Below are 17,859 nucleotides of genomic sequence, written 5' to 3'. Positions count from 1 at the left end.
TATCACAACTTACAGTGTAAATATAGAAGGATAGCCGGGATATGTAAAGGTTATAGAAACAGCTAGGAGGTCGTTAAGAGAATGCTATTCAACTCCCTTGACAATAAATAATTAGCAAACTATCTAACTAATTGATCTTCTGCCTGACCAGCCGAGTCCCAGTTCTTGTTATTCAGGTTGCCACTAACAGCGATCCCGGTTTTTTGATCTGACCGATAGCTAAGCCAACAGACATCGTCCCGTCCAGGCTAGGGGTAACAATCTAAAATGATGAAGACCTCGCAGAATCCTCCCAGAAACCGCTCCAAACCTTTTCGCGAATCTCAATGTCTGGCAAACTATCATGATGCTCAATTGAGTTAGTCCGCCAGGTGTTCTAACTGCGAACTTACCGTCTGACTGTGGAAAAACGCATGAACTCTATTATTGTCTCTGTTTTTGGTTTTACTATTGCAAAAGGGTTTTAAGCACATACTATCCATACTATAATACGGCTCTAAAGTTAGCAGTAGCTGCCTATCATGTCGAACGGCAAGAGACTGGACCAAGGCAAAATGATAGAGCAGACCGATGTTATTGCAGAGTGGAAATTGCGGAACGCCGGTCGAATATGAATAAAAGAACCCAGGATAATAAATAAATACATTCATTACAAGGATCTACCATGGTTTTATCACCAATGATCAGGCGGCCTCAAATTGACTAGTCACTACAAGCACGGCTGGGAGTCTATTACGCAGTAAGCTCTTGGCTTATGGAGAACGCAACATTACCTTATAGGTTTTAAGACTCCACCTATAATATAATGGGAAAGATAGGACACTGGCCATTCATCCATTTGTTTCTAGAGACTAAGAGAATGGCATACCTCTTTTTTAAGAACTTGGAGGTTAATCATCGCGCGCGGGATTACTACTAATACGGGGGTTTGATCGGGCCACTCCGATACGACCGAGGTCCTCGGATATTCCCGAACAGCCTAGCGTATATAATGAATAGGTCATGAGCTCACGACTGACTCACAATTGACTTTATCCTATCTACCCAGCATATTGAGAAATTGTCTTAATCAGCAATGGCCCCCGACCTTTTGCCAGGCTTCACTCGCCAATTTATTAAGAACTCAGATGGTGTTTCCATCTTCGTCCGAACCAAGATTGACTCTACAAAGCCCCCGCTTCTCCTCCTCCACGGTTTCCCTCAGACACACGTCGAGTATCACCGTGTCATACCCTCCCTTCTCCCTCACTTTAGTATTATTCTCTTAGATCTCCGTGGATATGGCGAGTCAGCCACCGTTCCAAGCACCAACGGATCCGGCTATTCCAAGCGGCTGATGGCCAACGATTGTATCTCCGTCATGTCACAGCTAGGATACGATAAATTCCTCCTCGTTGGACATGATCGCGGCGCCAGAGTAGCGTACCGCCTAGCATTTGATCATCCCGAGGCAGTCTCAAAGGTGGTCGTAATCGACATCATCCCGACCGCAGCAATGTTCCAAGGGTTTGGCGATGTGACGGCTGGGCTGAAAGCCTACCACTGGCTTTTCCTCGCTCAACCAGACCCATTTCCCGAGACCATGATTCAAGGCACCGACAATGGCAAGCACTACTTGGAACATACCCTAGCGAGTTGGACGAGGAAAAAGACGCTTGAGGACTTTGACGAGAGGGCGCTCGAGGAGTATAGAAAGGCGTACTGCAGCGAAACGAGAATCCATAGTACCTGTGAGGATTACAGAGCTGGGGCATTCTTGGACAAGGCCTACGACGAAAAGGATGTGCAGGATGGAAATAAGATTCAGGCTCCCATGTTGGCAATTTGGGGCAACGCGGGAGTATCTGCCGAGTCATTGCAAAACAAGCCAGAAGGGCCCCTTGAAATCTGGAAGAAGTATGCCCAAAATGTGTGTGGCAAGGCGTTAGGGTGCGGGCACTTTATTCCTGAAGAGGATTCAGAAGGTCTGTCTGAGGTACTGGTGCCCTTTCTCCTACGGGAGTAGGTATGAGACTTTATATCTGACAGCTCTTATCCTATATCAAAATCTTAGAGCGAAGGAAGGCCTACAAGGGCGCGGGATAAACCTGACGAGCCTTAGTCCTCGGCGAATCTAGAACGGCGAACTTGTCACGAGCGTGGTGTCACCTCACGGTCTAGCAGGAAACTGGAGAGAATGTTGGCAAAGGGAGCACTGCCGGATATTCGGGACAAATAAATTTGTTAGTTATGGTTTGTAAATAGATCTATTGGATATTAGTTCCACTTCCACTAAACTAGGTACTTAGTAAACCATCTGACTACTTGATCTTCTGCCTGATCAGCCATATATCTCTCCTCTTTGTTATCGGGGTTGCCCCTAACAGCAAAGCCGTGCTTTGCATTAGGAATAATCACGACCTCGGTGTCTAGATCCTTCTTTGCTTCCAAAATCTCAGCTGCTTTGTGCACCTCCTTCAAAGGCAAAGCAAAGTCAACATCACCAATGACTAAGCTGTAGGGCAGCTTCACAGGTTCGATATCTCGGAGAACCTCGATTTCGCTCGGGTGAGCAGTGAAAGCTGCGTCGATGATTGTCTTGCCATTCGCAGCTACCTCGCCGTGGGCTAGATGCGTGATGCCGTATGCGCCCCAGCAGAAGCCCACCACGCCAACTTTGAGATGCGCTGCTTCATCGCAACGTAGGTCGTCCATGAACTTGCGAATACCAGGGTAACGCTTCTGGGGCTTGTTGCGAATACTGAAAGGGATCATGACGAATGCCGCCTTTAACAAGTTCCATCTGATTCTCTGTGTTAGAAATAACACTGTCGCCGGGTATATGCTCAACTTGCGGTTTTACTAGCCAACCCCAGAAACCTCCCTCATTGAGAACACTGTCAATGACGGCCTTGATAGATGCGGGCGCAGAGGTGCCTGAAAACAGAAACATTAGCTTTCAAGATCCGACATGGAACGAACCCATGAACTCACCATGCATGAAATCGGGGACGTATACTCTGTAGCCAGTCCGCTCCGCATATCTGTCTGCTACACCACGTAGGTTGGTCGTGTTCCACCCAAACGCATCCGACATAACGACTATTAGTCCTTTTGTGGAAAGCACTTTGGTCTGAGGATCTGTAACGTAAACATCATGACCATGAAGTTTGGTCTCGCGGCCATAGACAGGGCCAGGATGGTCGTGCCCCGTGTAACAGTCAGCGCACGACATTCTGCTCAATAGTTTAAGGCTGGATTTGAAGGACAAGAAGGAGGCTAATCACTTATTCAAATTTGACTAACTAGAGATACCGAACAAAATGTCAATTGGCGAGGCTTGCACTTTATCAAGCTTAATTGAGACCATGTCTGTTTCCCGTGTGGGGTTCCGAACATCCGACCCGGTGGGCATCCCCACCAAAACGGTAGCAAAGGGTCTGGTCTAGCACCCACCGGTAATAAAGTCCTGTCGAGTGGCACGACCATGAAACAACACGCTTGCTGCTTCATATGTGATACCGTCACGATCGTAATTTTCGACTAGATAAGTGATGCTTTTGACAGCAATACATCTGACTATATGATGGTAGCTTGGAAGTATACTCAATTCTACCACGAGTTAGGAGCAATATCTGTGTAGACTCTAAAGCCACTATTTTGCCTCGCATCCTCGAAAGCCTCGTGATGTTCCTCCAAGCCGTATACCTTATGGCTCGAGCCCCCGCGCTTGCCGAGCTTGAGAACCCCCGAGTTCACCATCTTGATAGTCGACTCAATTCCTGCTCGTGATACCATGACCTTGCCAATGATCTTGATGTTTTGGTGCATCAAGAGCGTATACGGGACCGAAATTGACCCGGATGGCGCTCCGCTGAGGACAACCCTGCCTTCTGGTAGCACAGCCTGTAAGGCGGCCGAGAAGTACGGAGAGCCATTCAAGCTGCCTGATGCCCAATCGTTGTATACTTCGACACCACGTCCGCCTGGACTTGCCTTTCGGATTGCAGCTGCATCCGCCTTGTCATCTCCCGTCATGACAACATAGCTGAAACGCTCGTGGTTACCAAGCTGTTGCTTCAAGTAGGAGAGCTTTGTCTCACTGCGACCAATGGCAATGACGTTAGCGCCCAGAGCCAGTGCCATGTCAGAGGTGATACCTCCGTAAGTTCCAGTGGCTGGTCCAAGTACAATCGTCTCGCCCGCAAGTAGGTTGGCACCCTCCAATAAAGCTCCAGCAGAGATACTGTAGAACGAGATCTCGTGAAGGTCCGCCGGCGTATATCTAAGTTTCTTGCATAGCCGGTCCTCGTCTAACACAAATATGTTCTCGAGGGGAACTTTTTGATACTGCTGGAGAGCGCCGTCGCGCCATTCTCCCTGCATGAGCTTGCGGCCTTTGGTCCCCTCTCCGCCGTGGTGGCCCTGGATGATATTCACGCTGGGGTCGTCTCGCGCATAAATGGCAGCTGAGAAAAAGACCAGATCACCGGGCTTGGCGAATACGGCATCCGACCCGACAGCCTGTACCCGGCCAATATGGCTTGGATGAGGTACCAAGGGGAGGCTCAAGTTGAAGACTGGTAGCTTGCCTGTGTGAATATCTTCGGCATAAGGAAATACCACCGTGTTCAGGACTTGGATGACAGCTGAGCCAGGTGTTGCGTCAGGAACGGGCAGTTCAACGAGCTCTAGAGGCTTGTCAAACGCGGAGAGCCATAAGGCACGATTCGTAGTTGGAACGCTGGGGCTCATATTGGGGTAGGTTTAGTGGAATGACACAAAGAAGATGAGGGCAGAGAAACAGAATCTGTAAAGTTGCGGTTGATAGCTAGCTAAATACGAATGCTTGGCTAGTCCCTATGAGCTAAAGACCAGCTACCTCATGAGCGACCATTACCAATACCTTAGAGCCAGCCTCACCAAAACGCAGGTGGAGTTGATTCCCACCCGACGGGTGTTCTCCACCGATGTTGGCAACCCATCAGCACCACCTTGGAAAAGTCTTCAACTATACTGGCAAAAGTTAGATTAGGAAGAGCCAATGAATGCGGATGGGATGTCCAAGGATCGCCATATTCCGTCAATTGCTACATTACGGAAATCTATACTGGCGCCAACCCAGTATTAATACAGCACTTCAGAGCTCGATGAGAGTAGGGAAACCCAGTCAAAGTAGTGATATCAGATCTCTGGCTCTAAAGATCTTCCTTGTATTACCATGTCATACCATTCAAGTAGTCTAAACCCTCCATGTCTTGCTCGATTGAAAAGCCTGCTTCACTTAACTCGGAAGTACCAAATATCTTGCTCAAAGTTTCCATATCGTATTCAGGAACTGCGCCTGGTGTCAATCCATGTGATTGAGTAGTAGAATTCATTTCTCTATAGTGTCAGCAAGGACCGTGCAGGCATTAGAAATGACTTACCCTCTGTTTCGCAAAGCGGTGCCGTGACGTGAAGCAAATCTGCTCGACTGGGAATTGTGGAGACGGATTCAGTGAACTCCGGAGGTGTTGGCAGTAGATCAGGAGATGGCTCACTACTCAATACCGAGATCAGCGAGCCAACCGGGGGATCCTGTCGCTCAGGCCTATAAACTCTTCTGCGTGCAAGGTCTTGGTAAACCTTGAATATAGCGGGCATGTTAGATACACCGAACTCTTTTACAAAAGACGCCATGAGATATCCCATAGATAGGCCTGTTAGACCTGTGGTTTGTGTGCTCGATATCACGTTGGTGGTGGCAATATGCGACCTGAGGTGCATATCGATGCTTGCGAAAGCGAGATGAAGGTTGTACAGTTGCGGCGTTAGGTGAGCTGACGATCCCGGCTGGACCTTACCACTCAGTGATGGAATTTGGCAATGTTCTGGAAGTCCATCATACCAACGATTCAATGCTAGTAGGCCTTTAAGGCAAGGTCTGTTTGCCGATCTTTGATATGACATGGCGTCGTTGAATATGCATATCAAGCCCACGTAGCAGTTGAATATACTTAATACTCGCGAAGGCTGATGCATGTTGTTCGTGTTTCCAGAATCTGTGGGTATAATGTTTTGTGGTTCCCATTCACTCGGACCTGTTGCTGCGATCTTTGGGGAGAAACATAAATCTCTTGTCCTAAGATGTGGTGGCTTACGCAAGCGACATGATACGAGAGTATCAAGTATAAAGCAACTTAAGAGAAGCCGCTTCTGATCGTCATCATCGAAATTTTCGGCATTGGGGTCGTTGCTGGTGCAAGGGGCGGCACCAAGATGAAGACAGATCCTCACCGCTTGGCCGATCAAGTGCCAGGAAGTCACCAGATCCTCCTGATCCATCTTGAAAAGAGCCAGTATAAGCAACGCTTGAACATAGCCTGGCCGTCTCGAGTCTTCGTTCGGTATTCGTTTTCTTGCATTGGAATATATTACGTCAGGCGGAGGAAGATCGGCTCGTCTATCAGAGGCTCCGGTAGGGTTGCGAGTATATTGGAGTGAAGCATAAGCAATCACAGCCCATAGGGTGGCCATGTTTCCTTCTTCGGCTGAATCATCTCTGGAAGGTGAATACAGTAGCTCTAGCATCTTGTGCTTTTGGACCACAGGAAGCCAACAATTGGTATGGGCAAAGTATATGTCGATCAGACGCTGTACCTCCTGAGCAGATACGGGGGATGATACGTCGTTCCATGGATCTGATGGGGCAACGGACGGGTCATGACAGGAATATTTATTGGACCTGTCAGTATCCATGTGATCTGAAACTTGTCGGGCTTCATTATTTGACGTTGTGGTCTTCACAACTTCAAATGTGGTGGTGCAAGGTGCGAGGTCGGGGGTTGAAACTTCACCCTTTATGGATGCCACAGAACTTGCACCAGAGTCCGTCTCTTGCTGAATATTCGCCAACAGCCGATCCAATTCTTCTTGTACGTCACTCCCGTCCCAGGCCTGTCTGAGGGTTTCGTAATCTTTGACAAGCCTGGTATTCAACAGCAATCTGGACTTCGAATCGAGCGCAAACTGCACATCTGGCAATAGCTCTTGGATCACGGCCTTGCTATTCGGGACGACGGTGAAGACCAGTGCCCATAGTAGTTCCAGAGCCCTCGCATAGCCAGTCGTCAGTCTGCGCTTCTTGGTGTCGGGGCCGTAGCTGCATGGGTAGTGGATGGCAGAGCAACGCGAGCAGGTTGGGTGGCTGCCATCACATCTGTGCTTACGAGCACGGCAGTAATTGCAGGCTCTTGAGACGCGCTTGTGTTTGTTGACTCTTGTGCGTTTGGGTTTGGTGGGTGAATCCATTGTGATTGTAACGGCGGCGGTGAGATGAACGGTCTAGCTTCTGAAGTTTTATGTGTATTTGTTCCACAGGTCAAAAGTAATGGATGGTTTGACACTTGCAGGCGGCTGAAATACCCCCTACATAAGTTGTAATTCCCACTTACGGTGGGTAACTGAGATTGTTGTTAGTCGATCCACCTGCCCCGTACAGCAGACAAAGTACCGTGATAGTGCTGTCCCATACCACTAAATATCACGCGAGGTCATTAATTTAATCAATTATGGGCAGTAGTGGGGTGTTACGCTAGCCAGCAGCATTTCAAACGGAAATATATTAGGTCAGCTCAGGCCAGGCTGCTGTAAGACATGCATGCACGATTATACAATGCAGATGTAGTCAAATTTAAGTAATTGAGTACCTATTCAGATCTGTCCTCTCGAAACCTATTCCCTCTAATACAGTATCATATCAGACATGGGCCTTGAGGAACTCAAAACCCTTTCCCAAAAGTTCAAGTGCATTCTCGGGCCTCCCGATGTCATCAAAGCCGTGCTGTCCTCCTTCCACCAGGAACAATTCCGTCTCGATACCGTTACTCTTGAGCTTATCGTGTGCCCGCTGTGATAGCCTCGCCGGCACCAACCTATCTTCAGTGCCATGGATAAAGACTGTGGGAGGGAATTCTCCCTTGGAAAACAGCGAAGCGGGATCTATACGGCCGTAGTCGCCATCTCCCACGACCTTCTTCAACTGTGTTCCCTTAGCAAGCTGATCAAACATCCAGGCAACACGGTAGTTGCCCAGGTTGGGCCCTTTCGGCCCAACAGGAGGAGGTGCTGAAGTGGGAGGCTGGTCATCCTTCCAGATCTGGCTTGCGAAGTTTTGATCGATCTCAGCGGCGCCTGGAGGTGCAGGTAGAGGTGTATGGAATACCGAATCCGCGAGGTACTTGATACCGTAGATGTCGAGAATCGCGCGAGGCGGGGCTAGTGAACTGGCCTAGATTGTCATGTGTCAGCAACAGATACACAAGAGAGTTCAAGGTATCTACGCACGGTCAGAAGGGCCAAGGTGCCGCCGCAAGAATGACCCAAGGTCACAATCCGAGATCCATCAGCTTTGATATGAGCATCTTCAAGGAGGAGTCCAGGTAACTTGGTCCGTGACCATTCATATGCGTCCAGTGCATCTTTGACTGCTCCTTCAAAGACCGTAACGGTGGGAGCAAGCCGGTAGTTGGCAGATACAACCACAAAGCCCAAGTCCAACAGCTTTTCGGACTGGTCCCGTGAGAGCATTTGTTTCGAGCCGACCGTAAAGTTCCCGCCATGGAAATGCAATGCTGTAGCTCGTCCGGTTAGATGCCTCGCAGAGTCTAAGTTGAGCAGTTTGCGCACCTATCGGAAGCTTCGAAGAGGTCGTGGTCTTCCTAAAGTATACATCAGCGGCTATTGGGATGTCATTAATGACTTTGAAGATATATTCTTTGCGACTTGTCATTCTGTTAGTGTTCAAACTTCAGTACATATCAACTCTCGCCTTTTCTACTACTTAAGATCAAGTTTTTTTACACCCAAAGGAAAGCCGCTAGTGGCCCGCCGTAGATAAATGAATAAAAACTAGGTAGCATATAAGGAGGTCAATCGTTCGGCCGTGTGCCACCAATGTCCCACCCAGAAGCTACCCACCCATACTCGCCCACTTGTCACGATAAAGTCGATGAATGAAGCGGTTTTGCGCATGACAATTGGGGAGAAAGGATATCATAATATGTATAAGACATCGAGTATTTCTTTCTTCACGTCTTCGAAATATTTCGTCCACTTCACTTGGATTAAATTTCATCCTCTTGACCACCACTGTTCTCTATGTATGGAATGACTGGAAATAGTTTAAGACGGCCAATTCAGCGACGAGGGTTTTTATTACATTAAAATTATGTTTACGGGAGCATTGTGTTTCCTGAACTGTCGCTATAGTGGGTTAGCCGTTGCAACATGTATGGTATTGTCTGAATCCTCTAATTTCTTAATCAATAACTTCAGCTTTTGCGACACGGAAGGAGGCCCTACGGATATTAGCATCTTCTCAGAATCACTGACTACAGGGGCTCAAGCTTACATTTCCACACAGAGCCATCCGAGAGAAGCTCTGCTGACACGGCAAGCGGTAAGACTGCTTGTAGGCCATGATCCTCCAGTTGCAAGTCCTCAACTTCTGCAAAACTCTCATTTATTGATGCATTGAGAATATCGCGTGATCCGATCTCCGATATACGAGGTTGCGCGAATTGAAGGTACCAACACAGAAGGAGGCCTGCGTACAAGTTAGCTGCCGAACGGAGGTCAAGTAAGGTATGGGAGACTTACAGCCCTCTAAGGCGCCGACCGCACTTTCAGGCCCGAATATTATGGGTGCTAATTTTTTGATGTAAGATAAACCCACCCGGCAGTCGAATTGTAGCTGATCCGCGGCATTCAGGAGTGCCTGGTAGAGTTCAGGCGAGATGGCCACGTTTAAAACGTTCCTGATTTCTGGATCATCGAGGCTGGCGGGCGACGAGAGTATCTTCTTCATAACAGACAGCGGAACACTAGCGTAAAGATGGTAGAAAGCTGAGTTTAGTAATGATCTGGCGCAGTGAACAGTGGGATTCGGTGCTAGTCCACCTTCATACTGGACCATGCGAGCTTTGAGAATCGCATCGAGAACCTTCAGCGACTGCTCCATCTTCTTGCCGAATTCTGCGTAGAGTTCCCCGTCGCGTGAGCCTGTTAGTAGCTCAAATGAGCATATCCTGTAGAGAAGAGCAGCTGCAATGGTTACGAGACCAAATTCGCTTACTGGCATGGATGGTATTTGACCGCCGATGATGCTATCCAGTGCATCGTTGCTGTATAGAATTTCGGTCGGCGTGCCCCAGCTGGACTCTTCTTTTAGCCACTCTGTGTTGCTTGACGGCAGAGCGAATCTGGCTTCGACCATAGGGGTTGGAATCCACGCTTCTTGTTCTTTGGAGCAGACAGTGCCACCTATAAGAATCGTAGATGAGATGCACCTAGCATACTGTGAACAGTCATAACGCGCATATGTAGTGAGTGTAAATACCTGTTTAGACTCTCCCAGCGTACCCAATCTTTGTACGTGGCGGGCGGGCTCGTCTGCAGGTCGCTGAGTGCTTCTTGTACAAGCTGAAAACGTAAGAGTTAGCCATAGCTAGACGAAATCTCATGTCGTAAGGATTAACCTTGACGCAGTGAGGGAACGCATGGCCTCTTTTGCCCTCTGAGCCGCAGTGAATCTCAAAATAGGCGAGGAGCAAATATGTCTGCAGCATCCACGTCAGAGTCTCGGGATCAGCCTTGTTGAAAGCAACCATCCGTTCATGCTGGTTCCTCTGTTAACTAGGTATCATCATTTGAGTGCTCGGAGGACTGTCCTACCTCGAAGACAAGCTGTACAGAAATGGTATGCATTGATGTAGCTCTGGAGTGTTCACCAAGATACACAGCGCTGCAGGCCATTAGAGCAAGCAGGAGGGGAGCTGTATCACTTTTAGTACCTCTATTGCATCACTCAAGATGGGATATTGGTTACATGGCGTTGTGGCGATGTCAAAGGTCGGTTCGTGTATTATGGGTATATGAGGAGAAATATGCTTAAAAAAAGCCTTGACGAAACGCCTCACTGCATATTTTGAAGGAAAGCGAAGCGAAGCGAGTATGTGGACCGGATATTTGGTGAGGTTGGCCCAAGCATTCTCACATTTATCGTCGTTAGGCACAAGATTGCGCGGGCTAGGAGGGTTATCTGACTGGTCAAGAATGGCCGGCCTGTTGGGTATCGGCGGTTCCAGGGCTAGGATCGGTATTTCTGGGGGATTGCAGTTTGAGACTTGGCCAAAAAGTCCTTGGGCATCAGCCAGGAGCGCGTCGAGGTCGAATATGGCCGAAAGGTTTGTGTTGATGAGCTCGGGGTCCATGAACGAAGCATTGAATTCTAAGGGACTCCCTGAAATATAGGGGGGGAACATGTCGGGCTGCGAGGGCATGGCAATGTCCAGAGAATTGGCCTGGCTGCTCTGAGAACCGTCTACTTGATTGTTTGTGGGCGACTCATCGCGCTCCTCGATCACATGGTCAAGTCCCTCTGAATGGCGATTTTGCTGTCCTCGAGCCGTTGTCGGGGCAGGCGATGCTTGCGCAGAAGCGTTCTTTGAGCCTCTTGGGCGAGAAGCTCCGGGGTGTGAATTGGTGCGACGCCTGCCGCGAAAGCCAGAAGACTTTCTGTTACCAAGGCCGTGATGGAAGTTTCTGGTATGCCGGACGATGACATCTTTTCTGGAAGATGTTAGGGAGCAATACATGCAGTTGTACGGCTTCTCGCTTCCATCTGCAGATAGTCAGTGGTGGATAGTCCTCTGAGACATAGCAAAAAGAATCGACTTGCGCGTAAGCTCGTGGCGTCGTAGATGAGCTAGGCGATTAAAACTGGCGTGACATTGATCGCAGGAGAAGCCGCAACCTTGTCGGTTGGATGGTTTGTCGACATTTTCACCAGTGACCTGCTGCGTGGAGGTGTTGGTTTGACAAGACATTTCGAGTGAGCTAATGGAGAGTGGGTATGAGGGAGATGAAGGAATTACAAGTGCCCCCAGGTTGGGTTTGGACGGAAGAATGATCCTGGGGTTGACAAATCTAGTCCCGAAAATGTGGGGGACAAGATTGCGGGGGAAGATCTTAAGACTAGTTTAGTATGGATGGTTAAGAGCAGCGTGTATAGCTAGAGGATGGTGCGAGAATTCAGTCTGTATGCGTAACGCGTTACTAGGGTTTATTTGGCATGGTTTGCTACGTGACGTCTCCAGGGACCAGCTTTATTCTCCCGGCAGCATTACACGGCCGTTTCTGCCTCTACCTATCCTTGCCAACACTTGTAATCTGCTAAAAACACAAGATGTTGCCTGCAAAGACACATTCAAAGGATTTCGGGCATTACTCGGTATTTGCTTACCCTATAACAGGGTAGGCAGATTTGTCTATACTCTATGGTACTCACGGCTGCGCACAAAAGAGCACGCTATTTACCGGCTGATGAACAGGGCTCGCATCATTGGACGCCTCCGCTACTTTACTCCCTCCAGGTGATGGTCTTGTACCTCAGAAACTCAGCCAGTCCTTGGCTAGCATTGAACCTCCCGTAGCCGCTCTTCTTAGCCCCGCCGTGCACCAGCGCCGCCTCGTCGTGCACGGTCATGGAGTTGATGTGGACGGCTCCAGTTTCGTACTTTCTAGCGACCCTCATAGCGGCCTTCAGGTCCTCGGAGAATACAGCCCCCGAGAGCCCGTAGTCGGTGTCATTGGCGACCGCGAGAGCTTCCTCCTCCGTGTCAAAGGTCAGCAGGGACACGGTAGGCCCGAAGGACTCGGTATGGTAGATGTTCATTTCTTTGGACACGTTGGAGACGATGACGGGTCTCATCTTGGTGGGTTGGTCCTCTGCAGCATCGGCGTCGCCCAGGAGGGTCGTCGCGCCCTTGGCCACCGCGTCGGCGATGAGACCCCTGTTTTTCTGTACCGCCGCTGAATTTACTAGCACGAACGGCGGTTTCTCGGGCCCGAAGAGCCCCTGCGTCGCCTCTTTGAGTGCCGCGCTGAACTCGTCACTGATCGATCTGTGCACGAGAATGCGCTCCGTCGACATGCACACCTGACCGCCCTAGATATGATGAGTATCAATTGATCACAAATGCTTCACGGCCAAACTCACGTGGATGAACGCGCCCACGGCGCAACTTGTCGCGGCCTTTTTCACGTCGGCGTCCTTGAGGACAATTGCACTCGCTTTCCCGCCAAGCTCAAGTAAAAGCGGCTTGACGTGCTTCCCCGCCAAACTGGCGATGATGCTTCCGACGAGAGTGCTGCCAGTAAAGTTGATCTTCTTGATCGCTGGATGCGCAATTAACGCGTCTGTCACGGCAGCGGCATCTGCCGTTCGGTGATAAATTACGTTGAGGCAACCGTCCGGCAGGCCAGCCTGTCGAAAAACATCGCCGATTGCCCAGAACACACGCGGGCTCAGTTCGGAACCCTTGAGAACTGTTGTGTTTCCCGTTGCGAGGGCAAACGCAACTGATCGTGCTCCGAGCACGTATGGGGCATTCCTGCGGTGGAAGGAAAGACAAGATCGTCAGTTCTCGGTCCGAATGCGACTTGTTTTCATTACATACCACGGTGCAATTGCGAGAACGACGCCGTACGGTTCTTTGACTATGATGGCATGAGACCCCTGCTCGGCCGTCGCAGGGACCGAGCCTTCAACTGCCGTCTCAATTCTCCCTCCGATATCTCTCAGTATCTGCGCCGTAGCCTGGATGTTGATCTCCATAAATTGCCGCCCCGCACCCGTCTCCTGGGCTTGATAGGCGAACAATTCCTCTTTTCTGCTAATGAAGAGATCTGCAGCCCGGAACAGAATGTCTCTCCTGAAACTCGGCTTTGTCTGAGACCACAACGCGAAAGCCGCTTGAGCTGCCTCGACGGCCCCAGTTGCATCGCTGATTGAAGCAGATGAACCACTCCAGAGCTTTTCAGAGCTGGCAGGGTTATTTACAGAAAATGATGCTTTGGAGGTAACATCTTTTCCATTGATAATAAATGGTATGGTTGACCAACCCTTTGTTTTGTCACCTGAGCTCATTGTTATCAATAGATAGATAAGAGTAGCCAAAAGGAAATTCTTTGGAGTTGAGTGTTGGTCTAGGTGTATTATAGCTAGCCTTTCTGGTATTTAAATACTCTTGCATCTAAGCTCGCTGAGACCGGATGTATGGCCACAAGTGTTGAGCACGTTGAAAACGCGTGCTAAACACTGCCTTTGCTCCACCAAGGCTTATGCACAAAAAGATGGTAAATCCGAGCCCATGTCCAGATAGTGAGTTAACACAATACTTGAGCGGTTAGCTGATGGCGCAAGAATAGATCCATGCTTTCTCCGGATACTGGTTAACCTCTGCTGAGCGCTATGCCACCCAAATGCTGTGTAATCGGGGATAGTATAGGGTGGGGAGGTGAGTGGTGGGGCGTTTGCCCACCAAACTCTTTCGCAGTAGGTGGGTGATGAGAAGCTGGAAATGCGTTGCCTGGTGGTTCCGTTATTGTCGTTATAAGTTGTCTATATTTAATTTCGTTTCCTCGAGGAAGATATTCGCTTGGTAATCCGCTGTAAGAATTGGAACCACCGACTGTAAATTTCCAAAGTCCATCACTACCAGTCAATACCGTCATGAAAGTGGCCGGGAGACATATTCAAGTGATACCGTTGGCTATCGCTCTGGTACTGTTATGGATCCTATTTCGTACTGTGCTCTGGCTCAGGTTCCATCGAAAGTACAAATTTCCTAACCTCGTGCCCGGCGTACCTCTGTTTGGGAACATGCTGCAGATTCCAACTGATACAGCCGGGCGACGTCTGTACCTCCATAAACTGGCCAGGAAATATGGCGAAATGTACGTGTCAGAAATAGAGTTGCACTAAGACCAAGCACTTAAAAAATCTAATCCAACAGGTTCACTCTGAAGGTGGGCTCCAATTATTGGATATTCATGAACTCGCAGCGCATCGCCAATGAGCTGCTCGACAAGCGCGGGGCACGCTACATCTCACGGCAGAATCTGCCCATGCCTGGAGACGTTGCCTCGGGTGGAAAACGCGTCGTATTTATGCCGTACGGTAACCTCTGGAAGTGGGAGCGCAAGCTCATACACGAGATCATCGGCCCTGGAAACCGCAACGTCTTCGCTCCCCTCCAGGATGTCGAGTCACGAACACTGCTGTACGACTACCTCACGGAACCTGATCTGTGGAACCAAGCAAATGCTCGATATGCCAGCTCTCTCATCATGAGCATGGTGTTTGGGAGAAGGACAAAAATGGGAGACGCCAACGTTGACAGAATCATCGAGACCAACAACGAGATCATGAAAATGTTTGAGCCTGGCTCCAGCTTGATCGATTCATTTCCTTTCTTGGCGTACATCCCCCTCCCAAAAGTCATTCAACCATGGAGATGGTGGGGCGACAGTGTCTTTGAACAATCCAAGAAGTATATTCCCTCCACATTCGTGATATCTGGCCGCCACTGACTTCAATGCAGGAACTTTTCTGAAGAATTTGAGACTCTTGCCGCTAGGGAACAGCAAGGAAAGACTGTAACGTGTTTCGTCTCCGAGTTTAAAAGGCTTGGAAGAGACAAGGTGCTTGACTATGAGTCAACAGTTTTCCTCGCCGGATCTCTTATCGAGGCAGGATCCGATACCACACGCGTGGCTTTGAACCAGCTCGTAGCTGGTGCAGCATTGTTTCCAAACTTTGTACAGCGTGCACGTCAGGACTTGGACAATGTTTGTGGTGCAGATGCGCAGAGACTTCCGGTCGCGAGCGATATTGCAAGTTTGCCCTACATCAAGGCTATTGGCAAAGAAGTTCTTCGATGGAAGTAAGTAAAGAGAAAACATCACAGCGCAGTTCTGCGTCGTTCTTGTGTGATAGACTGACAAGTAGTTAGCATTTCGTTGCCAGAAATCGCCCATTCCTTGATTGAGGATGACTCCTTTGAAGGTTACAACATTCCAGCGGGGACTAACGTGATCTGGAACAGCTGGGGCGTTCACATGGATAACTCCGAGTACGAAAATCCGGAGACCTTCTGGCCGGAGAGATTTTTGAACGAGGACCTTGACAAGCCCATCAAGGGACATCTAGCATTTGGAGCAGGTGAGTTAAGCTACGCATGCATTCAAACATCACCCGACTAAGAGGTTAACCAACTAGGTCGCCGAGTATGTCCCGGATGGGTAATTGCTAGTAACAGTCTCCACCTGTTGATCGCGCGCGTACTGTACTGTTTTGACTTCCATGAAGTTCCAGGCCATCCGATTCCAGTTGGAAAGCCGTTCGAGATCGGGATAGAGAAGCCTTACGAGGTCAGGATCAGCGTTAGAAGTCAAGCTCATGCGGCATTGATCAAGGCAGAATGCGCAGAGGCAGCGAACTTTTGAGTAGCGAATCGCCATAGCTATTGAGTCTTGGGACTGAGTCGGCAGGGGTGAAGACAGCCTTATGCAGATAGACGACTGAGAATTAGACGTATTTCATGTCATTCAACTTTGCACAACACAGAGAATTTGCTGAATGTCGGTTCTTACTTTCGATTACATCTTCGTCAAGCATGCAGAAAGGTCAGAAAGTGCGTGAAAGTCAACGCTTGCTGCGCTGCCGACAGGCGGTTAGTTCAACAGAATGAACATCGGTCTATTATCAAATACCATGTAATTATACCGTCGTATACAAGGGATAGGAACATCACATAGACATAATTAATACATGAGTAGAAAAAGAGGCTTGAGAAGACCATTATATCCTATTAGCTCTTGTCAGGTCTGCGTTACAAATCTGCCTTCGCATCCTCACCAGCCCATGCTCTCCGAATGACCTCTCTGATGAGATCTCTATCAATTTCCCTTGGGTTGGCATAAGACTTACTGACGGCAATATCAGCCGCCTTGTCAATATCTTCCTCCTTAAATCCAATGGACTTTAAGCTTCGTGGAACACCAAGCTTGTTAAGTAACGTGTTCAGGCCCCGTAGAGCATCCCCTTGGCTGTCCGGAAGCACCCCAGCCAGAACCTTCATCGCCTGGGGAACCCTGGGAGCATTGTACGCCAAGGCGTGCGGGAGAATAATCGTGTGTGTCTCGGCATGGGGCAAGTTGAAAGAGCCACCTAATGTATGGCATAGCTTGTGATGCAGAGACATGCCAACACTGCCTAAGCATGTTCCGCAGAGCCAAGCTCCATATTGGCAAGTCGATCGAGCGACAATGGAATCGGGATCGTCGAGTAGCTCGTATGATCCGTTTGCGAGAGACCGTACACCTTCAGCGGCCATTAGACTGACGATAGGGTTCGTGTTGGGGGCGTAGAGAGCCTCGACACCATGGGCGATCGCATTGATGATGCTGGTGAGCGACATGGGAAGAGGAAGCGTGAGAGTCAAATCGACATCGTATATAACGGTTTTCGGCAAGATTTCAATCTGCGTCTTGGTCGTTTTGATGCCATCGACGGTTTCTCCGAGAATTGGTGTCACCTCACTACCAGCGTATGTTGTAGGAATAGAGATGTGGTATATCCCTGTGCGAAAGCTGATGGCCTTGCCAAGTCCCGTGGTGCTACCGCCTCCGATAGAAACCAGGACGTCGGGGCTGTTCTGTTGGCAAAATGCGAGAGCCTTCTCCGTAATATTCAAGGGAGTGTGCATGGTAGCCTCAGAGAAGATCCAACTGGCTTCCACGTACGACTCAAGAATATCAATGATTTGCTTTGCTTGGTCAATTTGGTAGGGAGTTGATAGGACGAGGGCCCGTCGGAAGCCAAGTTGTTGCAGGCATTGCGGAAGTTGACGGATTGAACCTTGTCCAAAGATGATCTTGTGGGGAAGAGGGCTGAACACAAAGGGCTCCATCTTGGATATCCGTGTCTCATTTTGGAAATAGGACTTGAGAACGATCTCATAATATACTATCAAAGTAAATTTCTTTGCCTCA

The 17,859-nt window shown here is 49.2% G+C and overlaps 9 protein-coding genes across 9 annotated transcripts; 2 read left to right on the top strand and 7 right to left on the bottom strand.

Annotated features, from left to right (window-relative positions):
• Positions 1 to 1,075: 1,075 nt before the first annotated feature.
• Positions 1,076 to 2,005, top strand: FPRO_01987 (uncharacterized protein; the record flags this gene model as incomplete). Its single annotated transcript, XM_031225373.1, has 1 exon — positions 1,076 to 2,005. One exon carries the CDS (start codon positions 1,076 to 1,078, stop codon positions 2,003 to 2,005), a length of 930 nt encoding a protein of 309 aa, XP_031074486.1.
• A 266-nt stretch (positions 2,006 to 2,271) lies between these two features.
• On the bottom strand, positions 2,272 to 3,214 carry FPRO_01988 (uncharacterized protein; the record flags this gene model as incomplete). Its single annotated transcript, XM_031225361.1, has 3 exons — positions 2,272 to 2,790; positions 2,843 to 2,916; positions 2,974 to 3,214. 3 exons carry the CDS (start codon positions 3,212 to 3,214, stop codon positions 2,272 to 2,274), a joined length of 834 nt encoding a protein of 277 aa, XP_031074485.1.
• A 377-nt stretch (positions 3,215 to 3,591) lies between these two features.
• Positions 3,592 to 4,734, bottom strand: FPRO_01989 (uncharacterized protein; the record flags this gene model as incomplete). The annotated part of the gene is made up of 1 exon (XM_031225350.1): positions 3,592 to 4,734. One exon carries the CDS (start codon positions 4,732 to 4,734, stop codon positions 3,592 to 3,594), a length of 1,143 nt encoding a protein of 380 aa, XP_031074484.1.
• A 461-nt stretch (positions 4,735 to 5,195) lies between these two features.
• FPRO_01990 (uncharacterized protein) lies at positions 5,196 to 7,272 on the bottom strand (the record flags this gene model as incomplete). The annotated part of the gene is made up of 2 exons (XM_031225339.1): positions 5,196 to 5,317; positions 5,409 to 7,272. The coding sequence occupies 2 exons, from the start codon at positions 7,270 to 7,272 to the stop codon at positions 5,196 to 5,198; spliced, it is 1,986 nt and encodes a 661-aa protein (XP_031074483.1).
• A 448-nt stretch (positions 7,273 to 7,720) lies between these two features.
• Positions 7,721 to 8,752, bottom strand: FPRO_01991 (uncharacterized protein; the record flags this gene model as incomplete). The annotated part of the gene is made up of 3 exons (XM_031225328.1): positions 7,721 to 8,251; positions 8,308 to 8,594; positions 8,650 to 8,752. 3 exons carry the CDS (start codon positions 8,750 to 8,752, stop codon positions 7,721 to 7,723), a joined length of 921 nt encoding a protein of 306 aa, XP_031074482.1.
• Positions 8,753 to 9,225: 473 nt separating this feature from the next.
• Positions 9,226 to 11,849, bottom strand: FPRO_01992 (uncharacterized protein; the record flags this gene model as incomplete). Its single annotated transcript, XM_031225317.1, has 8 exons — positions 9,226 to 9,320; positions 9,374 to 9,568; positions 9,622 to 10,310; positions 10,361 to 10,443; positions 10,500 to 10,649; positions 10,696 to 10,796; positions 10,850 to 11,644; positions 11,702 to 11,849. 8 exons carry the CDS (start codon positions 11,847 to 11,849, stop codon positions 9,226 to 9,228), a joined length of 2,256 nt encoding a protein of 751 aa, XP_031074481.1.
• Positions 11,850 to 12,382: 533 nt separating this feature from the next.
• FPRO_01993 (putative NAD-dependent aldehyde dehydrogenases) lies at positions 12,383 to 13,951 on the bottom strand (the record flags this gene model as incomplete). Its single annotated transcript, XM_031225306.1, has 3 exons — positions 12,383 to 12,970; positions 13,022 to 13,415; positions 13,482 to 13,951. 3 exons carry the CDS (start codon positions 13,949 to 13,951, stop codon positions 12,383 to 12,385), a joined length of 1,452 nt encoding a protein of 483 aa, XP_031074480.1.
• Positions 13,952 to 14,536: 585 nt separating this feature from the next.
• FPRO_01994 (uncharacterized protein) lies at positions 14,537 to 16,311 on the top strand (the record flags this gene model as incomplete). Its single annotated transcript, XM_031225295.1, has 5 exons — positions 14,537 to 14,760; positions 14,820 to 15,356; positions 15,408 to 15,749; positions 15,819 to 16,027; positions 16,085 to 16,311. The coding sequence occupies 5 exons, from the start codon at positions 14,537 to 14,539 to the stop codon at positions 16,309 to 16,311; spliced, it is 1,539 nt and encodes a 512-aa protein (XP_031074479.1).
• Positions 16,312 to 16,697: 386 nt separating this feature from the next.
• FPRO_01995 (putative alcohol dehydrogenase, class IV) lies at positions 16,698 to 17,777 on the bottom strand (the record flags this gene model as incomplete). The annotated part of the gene is made up of 1 exon (XM_031225284.1): positions 16,698 to 17,777. One exon carries the CDS (start codon positions 17,775 to 17,777, stop codon positions 16,698 to 16,700), a length of 1,080 nt encoding a protein of 359 aa, XP_031074478.1.
• Between the last annotated feature and the right edge of the window lie 82 nt (positions 17,778 to 17,859).

The sequence above is a fragment of the Fusarium proliferatum genome, assembly GCF_900067095.1.
Source record: "Fusarium proliferatum ET1 genome assembly, contig: FPRO_scaffold001, whole genome shotgun sequence".
NCBI lineage: Eukaryota > Fungi > Ascomycota > Sordariomycetes > Hypocreales > Nectriaceae > Fusarium > Fusarium proliferatum.
Note: the sequence above shows the minus strand (reverse complement) of the source record. Positions and strands in the feature narration are given on the sequence as shown.